The 19,006-nt window shown below is 41.1% G+C and overlaps 1 protein-coding gene across 1 annotated transcript in view; it reads left to right on the plus strand.

The window, feature by feature from the left end:
- The first annotated feature begins 2,014 nt into the window (after nt 1-2,014).
- Nucleotides 2,015-19,006, plus strand: part of LOC126234597 (esterase FE4-like) — an 89,314-nt gene continuing 72,322 nt past the window's right edge. The window contains exon 1 of the mRNA XM_049943313.1: nt 2,015-2,170. Within this exon, the coding sequence (XP_049799270.1) occupies nt 2,102-2,170 (69 nt within the window). The 5' untranslated portion in view covers nt 2,015-2,101. The remainder of the gene's footprint in view (nt 2,171-19,006) is intronic.

The raw sequence follows: 19,006 nt of genomic DNA on the forward strand, positions 1-19,006 counted from the left end.
AAAAACGTTCGGGTAGCATTACATGGGCTTTATTGAAGGTTACAAACTAGTTTCTGCTGAAGATGTGATTTTTCAGTATATTTTTGATTTCTCACTATAATGCTCAGTATTTTTTATCCCAGGGAAGATGGACATAATGATTAACGCCTCCAGACACAACGTAACCAAACTAAACATCCACGTTATTTGTTGCATGTCAATCTGGATTTTGCATCATCCAAACATACACTCCTGGAAATGGAAAAAAGAACACATTGACACCGGTGTGTGAGACCCACCATACTTGCTCCGGACACTGCGAGAGGGCTGTACAAGCAATGATCACACGCACGGCACAGCGGACACACCAGGAACCGCGGTGTTGGCCGTCGAATGGCGCTAGCTGCGCAGCATTTGTGCACCGCCGCCGTCAGTGTCAGCCAGTTTGCCGTGGCATACGGAGCTCCATCGCAGTCTTTAACACTGGTAGCATGCCGCGACAGCGTGGACGTGAACTGTATGTGCAGTTGACGGACTTTGAGCGAGGGCGTATAGTGGGCATGCGGGAGGCCGGGTGGACGTACCGCCGAATTGCTCAACACGTGGGGCGTGAGATCTCCACAGTACATCGATGTTGTCGCCAGTGGTCGGCGGAAGGTGCACGTGCCCGTCGACCTGGGACCGGACCGCAGCGACGCACGGATGCACGCCAAGACCGTAGGATCCTACGCAGTGCCGTAGGGGACCGCACCACCACTTCCCAGCAAATTAGGGACACTGTTGCTCCTGGGGTATCGGCGAGGACCATTCGCAACCGTCTCCATGAAGCTGGGCTACGGTCCCGCACACCGTTAGGCCGTCTTCCGCTCACGCCCCAACATCGTGCAGCCCGCCTCCAGTGGTGTCGCGACAGGCGTGAATGGAGGGACGAATGGAGACGTGTCGTCTTCAGCGATGAGAGCCGCTTCTGCCTTGGTGCCAATGATGGTCGTATGCGTGTTTGGCGCCGTGCAGGTGAGCGCCACAATCAGGACTGCATACGACCGAGGCACACAGGGCCAACACCTGGAATCATGGTGTGGGGAGCGATCTCCTACACTGGCCGTACACCACTGGTGATCGTCGAGGGGACACTGAATAGTGCACGGTACATCCAAACCGTCATCGAACCCATCGTTCTACCATTCCTAGACCGGCAAGGGAACTTGCTGTTCCAACAGGACAATGCACGTCCGCATGTATCCCGTGCCACCCAACGTGCTCTAGAAGGTGTAAGTCAACTACCCTGGCCAGCAAGATCTCCGGATCTGTCCCCCATTGAGCATGTTTGGGACTGGATGAAGCGTCGTCTCACGCAGTCTGCACGTCCAGCACGAACGCTGGTCCAACTGAGGCGCCAGGTGGAAATGGCATGGCAAGCCGTTCCACAGGACTACATCCAGCATCTCTACGATCGTCTCCATGGGAGAATAGCAGCCTGCATTGCTGCGAAAGGTGGATATACACTGTACTAGTGCCGACATTGTGCATGCTCTGTTGCCTGTGTCTACGTGCCTGTGGTTCTGTCAGTGTGATCATGTGATGTATCTGACCCCAGGAATGTGTCAATAAAGTTTCCCCTTCCTGGGACAATGAATTCACGGTGTTCTTATTTCAATTTCCAGGAGTTTATTTTCCATTCTAACATAAATTCTTTACCTGAAACGCATTTGTCGATGGTTACAACGCTAGAGAGATATACTCACTTTAATTTAATTTCACTTTGTTTCGTAGAAACTGCCGTAATTTCTGTGATTTAAATCGACTTATACAATACGTTACAGAGTGTGATTTATCTACTAATTGTCTTGTTGAAATAATGATAGACATCTCGGCAGTATAGCATAGAAGATACTGGAAGTTGCATCATAACGTGTCATTGGCGGCTCAGTTGATTCAAAACGATAAATATCTTATCTGCCTTACTTCTACCTGTATAACGTATGATATTGGCTGAAATATGTTCCTCAGAGTCGTCGGATAAGTGATTTTTGATAACAATGCTTATCTGTGAGGAAATACGAACACACCCTACGTTCAGTCAACAACCAGTAGCAATCTTAAGGAACCACGCAAGATCGATATGAGCTCCACTCGAACCATTTATTTGGTGGCAACTTTATACTTTTGTCTGGCATCAGCTACGATATTGGTGAGTTTAATCATTTTGCTGAAACGTGCTTTATTTGCTTAACCTTGCATAAATCACCCACACGCGCGTAGATTCATAACCGTGTCAGACATGTTGCAAGATAGCGTAACAGTGTCTATACAAAATTTTCTAAATGACTAGAAGTAGCGTAAAAAGTAATCGTAGCAATGCAAAATACTTGAAAATTCCCTGTGTTCTTAAATAAACAGGTAGATTAAACGCTACTGAAAAACTGCAGATGGACACTCTTTCTGGATACAAGTGTTACTTTACTTTGTTAGATCTGAATCTGTTACACACATTTAATCAGTGAATTAGTGATCGTGTAAAGCAATTGGGTCAAAACGGTGTACGTAAATGAGGTGTTGATCCTTGTAAATGAGAGATGATATGAATCTAATTGTCACTGGTTATGGTTTTGCGGGAAGATCACGCCATCACCCAGAATCGAAATATAATCAATCAATATCTGTAAAATATAAGAGCAGTTTCAACCGATCACAGACGCAGAACATATGTTAACTTTCGTAGGCGATGACCAATAAAAAATTTTCTGAAATTCCTCCGACACACTTTCTTAAACCTTTATTTTATAACCAATAACGGTCGCACAATTAGGCTATCGTCAGGCAAATATGTAAAAAAATCGTGTATAATGTGTGCATGTGTCTAATATAATGCCGTAATATATAGTAAGAACACAAAGATTGACATTACCTGTACTCCATATGAAGTCACGAACACAAATCTTAACGACTTTTAAATACTTCTTGTTTTCCATTGTCAGCTTTCTCTAGTTACACTACCACTCATTTCGTGCACTAGCAAAAAGTATTTACTCTCTTTAATAGCCAATACCCTCGTAGTTTTTGAAGATTATGATCGGACAGCGTTCATGGGATAATGGAATGGCACAAAATAAGACTCTATGAAAACCAATTTTGTCCGGAAACATACCAGTCAACAGTTAAGGTGCAACTTACTAGTGCCTCAAACTTGAAGGAGAAAAAATGCTAGCATATAGAGCCAAATCACGCGCGGCAGGTGAAGATGAGCAACCATAGCATACTTTGATGAGAATCTCAAACAATTCTTGACAGACATAGAGAAGCATCCGGAGGTGTTCGATAGAGGAAAAACTATGTCTGATTGTATATATATGTTACATCACATGTAAATCATTTGAAACCTCTGCAGTCTTCACGAGCGGCGGTTTATTATCGATGTCTGGAGTAACGCTGTCTCACAAGTGATTTTAATAGACGGAGTCGTCCCGTTTATTAAGGTTCGTTTTATAGCGATAGAGATTTGTTAATCAGTAGCAACAATATCAGTGTGTTATAAAATTATGGCATACGTTTCGGCCTCGAAAATTGTTTGGTACACATACCATGCAGGCTCAGTACGTAAGACGTGTATCTGAAGATTAAAAAGAAATGTGTATGATATTCGGAGCAAATAGTAACTGATGGTATGTCGCAACACATACAACTACATCAACTTGTTAAGAACCAAATGTAGCAAAAATAATCAAAGCTGTTCTGAAATGATGTTGCATCATGATCTTGTGATGTGTATGTCGCAACACATACAACTACATCAACTTGTTAAGAACCAAATGTAGCAAAAATAATCAAAGCTGTTCTGAAATGATGTTGCATCATGATCTTGTGTTTACGGACGACTTCCACTTGGTAAATATTAAGTAAGATGTAGGTTGCAGCTGTAACGCGTGGCATTCCGTGCAGTGAGACAGAAATTCTCCGAGGAAATACGCTCGACTATGTCTGTAGGCTACATCTCTTTCCTTTTTTAAAAATGTCCATAATGATTCTATAAGTTGTTGTACATTGTGATACAAGAACTACGGTGATACTGCTGAGAGACTGGTGGATCCGCTCTCTTAGCCTCTTACACAAAGTCGTAGAGGCAGACAGTGGAAGTCTTCGTAGTGCAATGTCTAACGATGTAAACTACCTATCAGTATATTCGTCCACGAGGTACAGAAGACTACAGATAGTGAATTATAGCATGATATGGCGTCACTTGGGTCCTGTGAAGTCCTCAGTAGGTTAGCGCACCGCCGAGGGATTAGGTATTCGTGCATTATCAAACCATCTGTTTGGTTGGATTGTTCTTAGCAAACCGAATCAGTATATCATTCTCACCGGTGATAAGTGTCACAAGTAAAAGCAGTGTAGAACGTCCCTCAAGTGAACAAAACAACCTTCGGTGAAATTAAAAGCAAGAGTGTCCACATTAAGAGTACAAGAGAAATTTCACTGCTGAACATGGATAACAGACCGAATAGACGGAAATGGTACACTGAAGACGTCTGCGAGGGGGAGAAACTGTCTGATGACGCGATAGAAAAAAAACTGGACATCGATATGGAAGACATAGAGGATGCAGCAGAGTCAGAGTTTAAAAGAGCCTTGGAAGCTTCGTGATCAAATAAGGCGAAAGGGACAGATAACAATGCTTCAGAATTCCAAGGATCACTGGGGTATCAGTCTATGAGATTGGTCACATACCCTCAGACGTTCGAAAAATATCACCCGTACAATTCGAAAGAAAGCAAGGATAGGTAAGAGCGAAATTTATTGCATAACCACCTTTACAACTCATGCACCAAAGTTGCCGAAAGGAATAATGTACGGAATAATGGAAAAGAAAGTTGAGCATCTGTTACACGAGAATCACTTCATCCTTAAGAAAGGTAAAGACACTAAGAGGCAGTTTCGGCGTTGTGCTTCATTATGTAAACAAAGACTTAAGAAAACTCAAAACACGGTTATAGGATTTCTAGATCTGGAAAAGTGTTCTAGAACGTAAGAAGGTGTAAGATGTTCGAAATTCTCAGGTTAATAGGTGTAATCTATACAGAAAGACGGGTAATATACAATATGTACAACAACCACGAGAGAGAAACAAGAATGGAAGACCAAGAACACAATCGCGTAAGACAGGGATGTAGTCTTTCTCCACTACTGCTCAGTCGACACATCGAAGAAGCAAATGATGCAAACAAAATAATCGTTCAGGAGCAGAATCAAAATTCTAAATGAAAGGATATTAATGATACGATTCCTCAGTGAAAATGAGGAAGGATTAAAGGACCTGTTGAATGGAATGAAAAGTCCAATGAGCACACAGTATAGATTGAGAGTAATCCTAAGAAATTTATGAGGAGTGGCAGAAGTACACACGCCGGATGAAGGAAGAAAGACAAAAAATGCAGACAAGAATAGGCAAAGAGCATATTCCTAGCCAAAGACGTTTATTGATATCAAACATCGTCCTTAATTTGAGGAAGAAATTTCAGAGAATAAACGTTTTAACCATAGCATTATATGGAAGTGAATCGTGGATAGTGGATCTACCGGGAAAGAAGCTAACCGAGGCGATTGAGATGTTCTTCTACGCAAGGATGTTGAAAATTAGGCTTTCATAAGACAAGAAACGAGAATGTTTAACGCAGAATCTGCAAGGAGAACATTTGGAACACACTGAAAAAAGAAGGGGCAAGATGATAGGACAAGATATAAAGGAATAACTTCGAAGGTATCTGAGCAAGCTGTGGAGGAAAAAAAGACAAAACTCTAGGGAAAGTCACAGATTGGAATACAGTCGCTGAAAAATAAGATGTGGACGTTGGTTTCGAGTCCTATTGTGAGATGAAGAGGTAGGACAGGGGAGGAAATTCCAGTTCGGTGAAAGGTATGGCAAGAAAGAAAGGCCTTTTTATGGGTGCATACACTATGTACAAAAAAAATAAAATGCTTTAAGTTCCTGGGGCCCTGCGGGAAGAATAGATGTCTTCAAGGAAATTGGTGGTCAGATTGTTACGAAATCAGAAAGACCAGTTGATAATAGAAACTTAGTAGAAATCCTGCAACAGACATTTAACACAACCAAATTTAAAGTACGCAAGTATATGAAAAGACAAGTTTATCTACAGATAGCTGCTCATATTTGAAATTGATGTTAGTGTAAAATGTGGACTGAGTCAGTTTTGTGTTTCTTACAGCGATAATCCTCCTTTTTTTTAAAGCATTGTGACTGCTTGACAAAGTTCAAACTTCACGGATTGTTAGCAAGATTCAGAACTTTACAGAACTTTGAAGATGCAGGCAGTGTAGAGCACCACACTCACACACACACACACACACACACACACACACACACACACACACATTCAATTATTTAAGCCAAATGGATGTTTATATACAAAAGTGGTGAATTATGAAGGCAAAAAAGTGACAAAAAATCTGTCTGCCAGAGAAGATACGATATGCAAGTAGAAGTTACAACAGAAAGCTTACACAATTATAATGTTTCAGTACATCATTTTTCTAAGTCGTATAAAAAAAAATTAGTTAATCCTAAGAGTGTCATGGAAATACATATTCTATCAAATATTGCGAAGGATAGAAGCAAAATAAGAATAATTTTTGTAGTTTTATAGACGTAAGTATTATGGCAGCATTGCGCCAGATTTCCAGCAATTTGTATTATGGTAGTTATTGTATAGTAATTTACAATGGACAGCTGATGAGATACAGTTTTTCAACCATGAATATCATATATGTGAATACTAAACTGACTTTGTAATGGCTAGATGAAAGGTAGAATTAACTATTCTACTGATGTACGGAAAGTAATTTGCATGAATTACTAGCCTCTTACATTGTAGTACACTACCTGATGTTTGATTAGCGTCTTTATAAGAATGAGCAATACCATTTGGCTGCACTGTGAGACTTTCGACCTATGTAATTACTGTGTGGCAGTTTGACAGTAATAAATGTTTTGTTGGTTTTCTTTGTTTTTCTGTGTATTGTTAGTATACTTTATTTAACTCTAGGTTCGGTGTGGGGCGGCGGTGGGGTGAGTGGACTGCTGTAGCCTGTTGTGGGGTTGTGAACCACTGAGGGCTACAGCAGGGACGCAGCCTCTCCGTCGTATCTAGGTCCCCATTTCCATACAATACAATGTAATACTTTATTTACTGAACTGATTGATACAAATATATAATATAAACTAAAACAGCCGATTTTATGAAACTTTATGTGCAAATGTATTCCTTTTTTGTACCATCATGTAACATTAACTTATTAAGGATATGTAAGTGAGTTTATGGCCGTTAGGTTGCAGTTATATCTTAGTTCTGTAATGAAGAGGAAGACAGTTGGTATTGAGTTGATGGTAGACTAACGACAGAAGTACTTTAGGTGTGGAACGGTTCATCTAACAGAATAAGCACAAAAGTTTTGAAGATATGTTTGCACTGAAGTATGTGGATAGGTATGTGGAAAGATATACTGTTACCAGCAGGAGATAAAGTGACGCTATTCTGGAGAACTGGTCAGTGTAACGAAGACAGTTATTGCAGGCGGTAATGATGGAGTGGTAGAACGCGTTGACGGGGTTTTCTATCGGGACAGCTTCAATACAGATTATTCAGGAAAATCAAGAAACAACATGGGAAGACGGACGAAGGAATAATATTAACTTGCTGGTGAAGATTCGCACCAGACAAGAGAAGGTTACCAATAGATCAAGAATTATTTAATGGCGGACGGCAACTAAATCGAGTTTGAAGAATTCTGAGTTGCTATTTGTACTCTTATTTACAACGGATGAGCGATGGAAGCAAGAGTATAATGGCAAGTGCTGCCAAAAGTGAAATTTTATTTCTCAGCAAAGTGGTAGGTGTATTTGGGTTGCGTTACATAAATGGCTGTGGTGAATTAACGAACCTGATTTAATGACTACTGTGTGGACTGTAGTATGCAAAGGAGTGGTTATAAGTGTTTAATTATTTGTGGAGTCCTTAAAATATAAAAGTGCACTTCCCACCAGCAAATAAAATAATATTGGTGGTGGTCGTTGTGAGAAGATATTCTAAACATTTGTATTTTTCACAAAATACCTCATGAAGTTTCTCTGACTTATAAAAAACGTTTAAATTACATCGAACTATTGTTTGAAGTGAAATCTTTGTTGTTTAAATTTTTAAGTAAGTTTTATTAAATAGGAACTGGATTATGCCACTCTTTTTGCACCCATCTCAGATCAGTTAAGCCAGTACAGTCCAACGAATCTTGTTACGGCCAACTGTCTTCAGCCACAAGTAGAAGAACGTCAGATTCACAAGAGTACGTCAGCCGCACAAAAATAACGCCGCTTGCTTACTACAAACGTCTGTGGTTTTTATGTCGAGCAAGTACAGCAAAAAATTATTAAAACACTGTGAAGTACTAGGATTAACTCAATAAGAAAAAGCAATTTCTGGAAGTCAGCCTGTGAACTACTGCATTCTTTTAAAGTATTAAGTTTTTTCGAGTGTTTCCCTAAGGACAGTATGTCATTTAGGTTGCAGATAGATTTATATCATTTCAGAATACACGCATCCAGTCAAAATCCTTGTCATTGATCATTATTACTCGATGAACTTCACTTAATACTCGTACACAATGTATTTTTCAGACAGTAATCATTAATGTTTGTTTCTTTTGTGATCACGATAGGAATGCGACAGATTCGTTTAAAATGATCTACAGAGCGAACTGTAATCTAGCATTACCAACACTCATCACCTGAAGAAAAGAAACAGGAGAAAATTATATACTATGTATAGCTGGCTGATTAGCTGGACAGGAGTAGAGCAGTAACGGCACTGGACGACAGCAATTTCACTTAGCAGAATAAACATTGAAATACTAAACCAGTTTGAGTGCAGAGATAAAAGCCTGGTTATGCTGACAGTAAAAACCGACCAGAGCAGTAGCTTGGTACCGAATGGAGCTTTATGTTTATTTGACAACACGCCAGAAATGAGTCTTTTCACATTTTATCAGCGTTTCATCCGGCGACCGTGGTGCAGCATGTTGCTATGATCATAACAAACAGCATTCTTTGAATACGACGTTGCGTTTAAGCGGAAGTTTATGCCTACTGTAGTAGTGTCGTTGTACAGACACCATTAATGTCAGAATGGTCGTCTCAGGATGGTGTTTGCATGACGATGGGTTGTGTACTACCAGCTACCTAGTGGTCGTGGAACCAGAAGAGCTCAATTAACAGAACATTCTTTATTCAACAAGAAGTTGTACAGTGGTTGACGACAGCGACTCGGTGGCGTGAGTAGACCTCCAAGCAGTGGTTGGTAACTCAGAACAGTACACAGCGGCGAGCCTGGCAGCGACATTGCGAGGACGCCGGGTTGTAGAGTTGCCTCATCTATTCAGCAGCAGCTGTTGGGATCATGCGGACGCGAGGCTGACATCAGGTGACCAGCAGGCGGCAGGTTTGTGTTGGACAGCTGACTGCTCCGGCCGTCAGTCAGGTTCATGCCGCACTAGTGAGCAGACACCAAACCCAGAACCCCTTGAAGATGTCCAGAGATTGAATGAAGAATCCCCAAAGATGCTCCTTACTTGGTGGCAAGGGCTCAAACTCCCGAATCATCAGGTCTAGCAGCGTCTTGTAGACAAGCATGATGAGGTTAGAAGCAAAACAAGTTTATTGGTCCACATGGGACTGAAGGTGGCATGTAGCATGTCTCGGCGTCAGCGGTAGAAGAAGACATGGTACTGCTATGATCCGAGCAGCGAGTATTGATAGCGGCTCTGTCCAGCTTTGCTGTGGATGCGAAGCAGTGTTGAACTACAGCATGAAGAAATTCAGCTTGACACTACGGAGACTGGGGTCTTGTACTATGCTAATTCAGCAATATTATAGACCTGGTGCAAAATTTCATATGCAGTTTTCTTGTCCATGTCTGCATAGAATGGGAAGTCTGGACTGAGGGGTATTGCCACAGGATTCCTCCCTTCTGCGGAAAATTTGGTCCACTGCAGCTAAATCAGTGAATCGCTTAAAATAACATAGTATTGCTTATATTTTTTACACCCTTATTTACAGTTTATGCTCTGACCGTCTTTCTCTTCTTTGTTCACTCCGTTACACAGTGTACGGAATTTGGTGCTCATACCTTAGGAAACACCCATTTGGTTGGCATGTAGTGGACTGGAAGTTCATGAGAATGAATTGTTTTTGCAGTTGATTTGCATATGCTATGCAAGCATGGACCAGGATGAAGATGGTGTCCAAAAACGAGATTCCTGTTACCATGGCCCTTTGATGATACCATGGCAGTTTGAACTATCACGGCAGGGCATATCAAAATCTGCTCTCTTTGGCATCGCTGGTGACATCAGCACGTGGGTTTTCCTATCTGATGTAACTAGGTAGATATTCTTCATTCTAACACGTAAAAATTTCCCTAAAATGCACCATTTCAGAGGATACAAGTGATTCACGTAACATTTGTAACTGGCATCAGTACCTACCGCTGGTAAACATACTATCATGTGGAGGAGGGTGTGATCAGTGTTGACCTCTACTGATGTGATGTGGTACTATAACGACAACATTTTTTTTTCTCCTTGGGTATAATAAATTGCAGCGTAGCTAGCATTTTATCTCATGCCTCACTCAGACCAGCCCAAAATTGATTTGGCTGTAGCAGGGTAGAGGTTAGCTGTACATCTGTCAGTGGTGTATAGTTTCCTGTACCTCAGCATGGTTAACATCTACACGATCGGAAAGAGCGCGTAAGAGCCCTAACATGGCCAACAAGATATCCAATGGGTCCAGCTGGGCATGCAATCTCATAAAATTTCGATTCAGTTAACACGTTTTTGTCCTTACATAGGGATTCAAATATATTCTTAACACCAGAAGAGCCTGATATTATTTAATACACCATATTAGAGCTTTGTCAACTGGGTAGGATGCTGTGGTGCCTTCAGTTTCCCTCTGTACCTGAACAACATACGACTACAGGTTGCGACCCAGTAACGACAAAATGTGGAAGTTAGGGTCTGGCTGTGAGTCGTGCATGGATAGCCAAAGCAGGCAAGGTGACTGCTCTCGTAAAGCGGGAAATCCGGGCTTGAGTCTCGATCTGCCACAGAATTTCACTGTCGCTATTTCCTTATACAGCTGATGGTTATTCGTATTTGCAACTGTGAATACATTTCATGTACCCTTCTGCAGCTATAGATTTGCAGCAGCACCAGTAACGCGATGCTCTTGATGGCTATTTCTGCTGTTGATGTTACCTGAAGCAGTGAAGCATCAATCACTCTACCTTCTTGGATTTTAATGTATAAGGCAATGTGCACTATCTGCTCTACCTGCTGTGTTGTCTTTCTCTTCCTACCACCTACTATCTTTTTTGGGAAGAGCACCAGTAATGGAAGGTGAGAGTTCAGCACAACCCAAACGTGACAAATACGACGGATGTGGTGGGCTATAGTACGAGTAGGAAGTTTTAGCTTCACATTCATTGGTGAGATCATTTCAGATGCATGATATGGGCCTTGATAATGAGGGAACAATTTCTTTGTCTCTCTCTTTTGCGTCTTGGCTTGTTAACATCATCCATTGACATATGCAATATTCAATTAATTTTACTTTGCATTGGCCATTCGACTCTGACGCTTGAGGGCCCTTGCCTTAACTTTTTGAGCTTCCTTTCATTCCTCCTGCAATATTCTTACAGAATTCTGTGCCTACTCCCCATTGACTCCTACTCTACACTTCACTATCTTGAATAGTGGCAGCATTTCCCAGCCAAATACTACCTTGTACGATGATAGACCCGTACTTTAGCGAAGCGTAGTATTATACCCTGTGACTACGAATGGTAATGGTGTATATGATGAGTATTACATAATGACTTAACATTTTCCTTATTCTGTGACGTTTTCTTCTCAGTTTCACCTGTGAATGTAAAGCGTTTGTAGTTAACTCATTAATAGGAACAAATGACAAAGTTGTTTCATTAACTTTGAAATGAAATTGGTGCCCAGATCCATAATTAATGTCTCTGGAACATCAGATTTCGACAACCAATTATTTACCATGGCCTGATGAATTAGGATAGCCACTATTTACACATACTGTAAAAAGTGATCAGTTGTTGCTTGTAGACAGCGATTCCCTGCTGGTGTTTTTGCAAAAGGACCTAGGATGTCTTTAACAGTCGTTTTAAATGGTTCACTAGCCTCCAGTGATATTTGTAGTGGAATACGCTTATGGCACAATTCAACTCACCGTGTAAACTGTACACAGTTCTTCACCTGTTATTCCATACCCTGCTTATAAGTTTGCCACTGGTACCGTTCAGCTACATACCATTCTGCGGTTTTACGAATCTCATAGTTCACTAACACATGATCAAGCGACTAACTCAATCCATCCTTCCAGAAAATGGTCGTAACGACAGCATGAGAGCCGAATTCTGCTTTCTATAATAATTCTCTGTCATGCACAATTAACCGTGGCCTCATTGCAAATTGCTTACAGTCCTCATTATCTGATTGCACTTTCTGCCACTCTGTGGCGCTATGACCTACTCTTCATTACACACCAGCCTTTCTGCTGAGGCCACCTTTATTCCCAGAGCTCTTGCTGGATGGATGGACCGCCTCAGAATCTAACTCGCCAAGCTTCAGTGCCCAAAACTTCAATCTTAATAGCCATTTTAATGCTATGCAATCGATTATTACTTTAAATTTCATACCATATCAATAACATCAGAAGTACTCGTATGTTATTCATTTCTTTCTCTGTCGTAGAATAATCTGTTTCTGCCTTATTTACATGATGTGAGACATACACCACTGGAATCGATGTCCTGTCTACTTCTCGACTCAGTGTATAGCTAAAGTACCAGATTACTTATATTGCCTGCAATGTAAGTTGTTGTACACTGTGATGCAAGAACAGCAGTGGTACTTCTGGAAGACTGATGCTTCCATTCTCTCAGTCTCTTGCATAAAGTTTCCCTATTATTGTGATACCCATCAGAGGAGACAGTGAAAGCTTCCGTGGTGCAAGCGCATTCTTATTAATGTTAGTGAGTATGGTCTATCAACTGTCTAACCGTATAAACTACCTCTCAGTACATTCATTCACGAGGTACAGAAGTTTACAGACGGACAGTAATGAAAAAAAAAGAAGTGAGGAAGGAAGATTAGGGTTTAACATCCCGCCCCCGGTAGCTGAGTGGTCAGCGCGACAGACTGTCAATCTTAAGGGCCCGGGTTCGATTCCCGGCTGGGTTGGAAATTTTCTCCGCTCAGGGACTGGGTGTTGTGTTGTCCTAATCATCATAATTTCATCCCCATCGACGCACAAGTCGCCGAAGTGGCGTCAAATCGAAAGACTTGCACCAGGCGAGCGGTCTACCCGACGGGAGGCCCTCGTTGCACGCCATTATTATTATCCCGTCGATATTGAGATCATTAGAGATGGAGCAAAGATCTGATTGTTTAAAGGATGAGGGAGGAAACCGGCCAAGCCCTTCCAGTGGAACCATCCCGATATTTACGTTTAGCAAATTATGAAAATCATGGATAACTTAAATGTGGATGACTGGACATGAATGTGAACTGTCGCCCTCCTGAATGCGAGTCCAGTGTGCTAACGATTGCGACATTCACTCGGTGATAGTACCAGATTCGTGGTAAAATGCGTTGAATGATCTTTTACCTTTCTTTGTGAGAACACGCACGATATAAATTATTCAAAGACTATCGAAGGGTATGAAAAGAAGCGTGCTGGAAGATAGAAGAAGGAGCTATATAAGCTTTCTGGTGAGTATTCGCAAGAGAGAAGAAAGGAACACAAGAGATCAAGAATTGGTTAGTCGTGGACAGCAGCTAAATCGAGTCTGAAGAATTTTTAGTATCGATTTGGACTAGGGTTCAGCCCGGATGACCAAAAGAAGTAAAGGAAGATTATAATGGCGAGAGGAGATACAAGTATTGTTTTATTTGTCAGCAAAGTAAAAGGTGTAGATTTAGACAGACACTAGCAAATGAGAGAAAAATTGATCATCAGAAGTAATTATTGCCCTGACTTCAATATGCAAATTAATATTTAAAACTGTTCAGTTATTTGTGAGGGCATGGTAGGTGTTTTGTGAAAGTTGTATAAAAATCTGCACTTTAAATGTGCAAACGTAATAATAGTGCGATTGCTCATAGTTAGAAAACAAACATTTCCGATTTTCATAAAATACTTCTTCTGAATCAATTCTGAAGATTTCTCTGACTATTTTAAAACTTTTAAAGCACAGAGAACTATTGTTGTGGAGAATCTTCACCGTGTAAGTTTACAACTGCATATTATTAAACTGCAACTAGATCAGGCTGCCATTTGACAGCCATCTCAGAACAGCTATAGCAGTGCACTCCAACGAGTCTTGCACAGCACCCTACTACTGTCAACTGCCTTTTGTCAGAAGTAGACGAATCTCAGATACCAACGGAAAAATGCTCCCTTCGAAGCACAAAAATTATGCTTGTATTTATTAAAAGGCTCTGACTGAAAACTGGGGTACCAGCTGCCTCATTCTACCCACCTCAGCCCCTTTAAAAAAATATTTGCGCTCTTTTTAACATGCAACTCACCTCGTAAGCTCACAAGTTGCCCTATCTGTTACTCACTCACACCCGTTAGTCCATCGCTGTAAATCTTTCATGCACATCCACTCGTAATGGCCCATTTTCAATCACTCATTCGGCTGAACTCATTGTCACTATCTCTTTGTGGCTCTCCAACTGTCAGTGCCTCTTGTCTCACAGCCAGAATCTCCTAGTTCTGTCCTCTACAACTGAGGCTGGGGTTCGGTCCACTAGTGACAACGAAAATAGAGTAAAAAACACTTTTTTGGTGTTCTGAATAATAAACTACATTTTCGCCCCACATCGGATTTTACGTGCGTGATTTACATGCAGAAGTAGGGTAAATTTGAACCTCTGTATCTAGGGAACGGATAAAGATATTTGGAAAATTTTCAAGGCTGTTCGAGACCGGAATCTTAGGAGTACACCGAAAAAATTAAAACCATTTTCTGCGTGCAGTCGTCTTGGAATCCGGTACTGCGGATTGGTCCACTGCTGACGGCGAAAAAATGGTGAGGAACGCTTTTTTGGGGGTTTCCTTAGGAACCGTCCATGAATTTATGCAAATGGATCTTCATTCATTCATTCATGCCCGACAGTTAAATTAAATTATGGGTCTGTCGCAGGTGTACTCGTCATTAGTCAATTTATTTAATTTTTACGTCCATATTTTACGTGCACATGAAGGGTAACTTTACACCTCTGTATCTGGGAAAGTGATAAAGATAACAAGAAAATTTTAAAGATTGTTTGAGAACTGGATCTTAGGAATATATCACAAAAAGTTCAGCCGTTTTCTGTGCATAGCCGCCTTGGAATCCGCGACTGGGGTGTGGTGCCAATCGAACACGTTTCCAATTTTTGAAAACTTCAGGTGATATAATTTTGACGAATTGTACTCGAAAAATTTACACAAATGCATCATTTATTCGTTCATCACTGTTATATTCATCAGTTAACATCAGGGGATATCACTGATGCAGCCTTCAGGACTAATCATCAGTCAATTTATTTAAAGATTTTATACACTAAGTTTTCGCTTTACATCGCATTTTACTTGCTTATTTTATGTGCATAAGCAGCGTAACTTTGAACCTCTGTATCTTGGAAACTGGTAAATATATCAAGAAAATTTCCAAGGCACTTCGGGATCGGGATCTTACGTGTATATCGTAAAAATTTCAGCCATATACCGTGCATAGCCGTCTTGGAATCTACAGCTGGGTTTCGGTCCACTAGTGACAACGAAAATATAGTAAAAAACACCTTTTTGGTGTTCTCAAAGGAACCTCACATAAACTAATGGTGCCTCCTCAAGTACCGTCAAGCCCACTGTAGACCATATCAAATGTGAAAGGAACCAACCAATTTGCGCCATTTTCCTAAGCAGGAGGAAGTGTGTAACATTAATACTTTGACGCTGTACTGTAGGATAGTGAGACTAAGACGATCCATCTGCTAGATAGACAAATCGTCCCTGGCTCAAGGGCTGTATGAAACACTTTTAAACCTACCTTTTTATCACCAATAGAACCTGAGGCATGATCACCGAAAATCCGATTTTCTGGGGGGCGTTTTGCAACATATGCTGCCGCATGTATACCGATATATGTCTGACGGTAGCCACGAAACAATAACACCGCTTACTTACTACCAACTTATGTCGTCTTCATGTTGAGGAAGTATATAAAATTATTAAAACATTTTGGAGCAATGCGAGCAATTCAATAAAGAAAAGCAGTTTACTGAAGTGAGACTGTGAACTATGGAACACTTTCACATTAATAACTATAATGGAGTGTTGCAGCGCGGACAATACGTAATTTATCACAGATTTATATCACTTCTGCGTACAAGTGTCCAGTCAAAATTTTAAAGATTGTTTGAGAACTGGATCTTAGGAATATATCACAAAAAGTTCAGCCGTTTTCTGTGCATAGCCGCCTTGGAATCCGCGACTGATCACTGTTATTGCACTGGTGTCCAAATTTAAAGCAAAAAACCGCTATTTTTCCGACCTGTGTCTAATTAATGAAATGTCAACCAGATGTCCCTACAATCGTGCTCTGCACGGAAGATGACATTTCGGTCAACAGGAAACGAGGAAGTGTTTTCCAGGTATCCACAATCGCTGTGTTCACAGTCACAGATGGTGCGGTGTGGAACAGAGAAAATTACTGCCAGACTCTCTGCAGTGGCGCAAATTAATGTAGCCGAATGGCTTAATGCGAATCGTTCTGTTGTTTCTTGGACGTGGCGACAGTTTATAGAGGCCGAAACTGTATCCCGAAGACCAGGGCAGGGCCGACCACGTGTGACTTCAAAAGAGAGGATCTTTATTTGGCTGTAAGGGCACACTACCGCCTTAGTACTACACCGCAACTGGTATGTGAGTTCGCAGCATCCAATGGACGTGTTTTATTGAGGCACACGGTGTGCAGAAGGCTTCCTCAGAGTGGCCTTTATTGTCGGAGACCCACTGTATGTCGCCCTCTGACGCGTCTTCATAGAAGGGAACGTCTACAGTGGAGTCATCAACACGCCACCTGGACGGTCGAACAGTGGGCCATTGTTGTTTCCACAGATGAGTCTCGGTTTAGTCTGGAGAGTGATTCTCGATGGATTAGCATCGGGAGGGAACGTGGAGCACGATTTCCGAAGCCAAACACCGTGGAAAGAGTCGATTATCGAGGAGGATCCCTAATGGTGTGGGCGTGGGCAGGGATTATGTTTACCACTCGAACTCCTCTTCATGAAACTGTACTGATGAATTGGCAAGGTCTAAGTGCTGTCAGGTATCGTGACGAGATCTTCGACCTCACAGAGAACGAGTGGTTAATATTTTCTTGGAAACGGAACATACTGCACGCCTGACATGGCCTGCTCTCTCTCCCGGTTTGCATCCCATAGAGCGCGTCTGCGCTGCACCAGGGAGACGACGTCCATGACGTCACCATCCACCAACCACTCTCCAAGACTGCGAGCAGCTCTGCAGGAAGAATGGGCGTGAATGGGCGTTATTGCCTCAATATGAGACTGATGACATCATTCACATTATGCCCCGTCATTGTCAGGCCTGTAGTGCTCCCAGAGGTGACCACACCCCATCACATTAACCAGTTGTCGGAATGTGTGTGCAAATCCGTTAAGTTGTAAAAAACGAAGAACATTTTTTTAAGCGTTATGCGTGTTACAGTTGTTTAGGTTCCGAATTTTTTTACATTGTTTCTACTTTACTATCATTTGTTTGTACTATTTTTTGGCAAAATAAAAGCAACTTTGCAAAATTTGCGTTTGTTGCTTTAATTTTGAACACTAGTTTAGATAAAATTCACTTCCTTTAGACAGTAGTCATTAAAGGTTGTTGCTTTTATGATAATAATAGGAATACGTTACATTCATTTAAAATCAGAGGCAGAAGAAACGGTAATCCGACGTTATAAACACTCATGTAATTATTACTAAACTTGTATACCGATGTAATTTAACATATACACCATGAATTATTCAGTTAATTATTATTGTTTTAATCGTTATTGTTTAGTTAAAGTCCTATTTGTCTTGACTGTGTGTGTGAATGTGTGTGTGTGTGTGTGTGTGTGTGTGTGTGGCCTTCAATATGTGAATGTGTTGTCTATGTCGAATGGATGATATGGTGCAGCAAACACAGAAATTTGTTTACTACGTACCTGTATATATTGGTCGATTGGCCAGACGGGAGTAAAGAAGTGAGTATGTTGGATAACAGAATTTCCTCCGAGCAAAGTAAACATCGAAATGCTAAAACAATTTGGGTATAGAAGTAACAGCCTAGTTAAACTGACAGTAAAAATTCTGTAAAGCAGTGGCGTGGTAGTGAGAAAATAAAGATCTGTAATTTTATTTGGTAAGACGGCAGAAACGAGTCGTTCCACGTTTCACACTACCATAAATAAATCACTACGATCATTATATCAAAGCTTCAGCATCAATTCCATTTCGTCCTGACACAGCAGGCAGCTCATGGCTGTACAAGGATAACTAGTATTTTCACTAGCTGTACGCGGCCAGGCTTCTATAACGTTTCCACTTTATTACATATATATTATATACACATCAGATGACGTTCCAGTAGGAATATAAGATAAGTGAGTATTCGAATGCAGTGTTGTCTCCAAATTTCAAATCAATCTATGAAGAATTTTCTGAGATGGGAGATTCTGAAGGTACGAACATCTACTTTTGTAGTTGTATAGAAATTGAAAACGTTCCTAATCGCAATGCTACGAAAGGTTTTTGACCGAAGGCTTTGAAATTTTGACACAAAGTGCACTGGACTACTATTTTTAATGTATGTAATATATAAATTTTT

The sequence above is a fragment of the Schistocerca nitens genome, chromosome 2 (assembly GCF_023898315.1).
Source record: "Schistocerca nitens isolate TAMUIC-IGC-003100 chromosome 2, iqSchNite1.1, whole genome shotgun sequence".
Classification (NCBI taxonomy): domain Eukaryota; kingdom Metazoa; phylum Arthropoda; class Insecta; order Orthoptera; family Acrididae; genus Schistocerca; species Schistocerca nitens.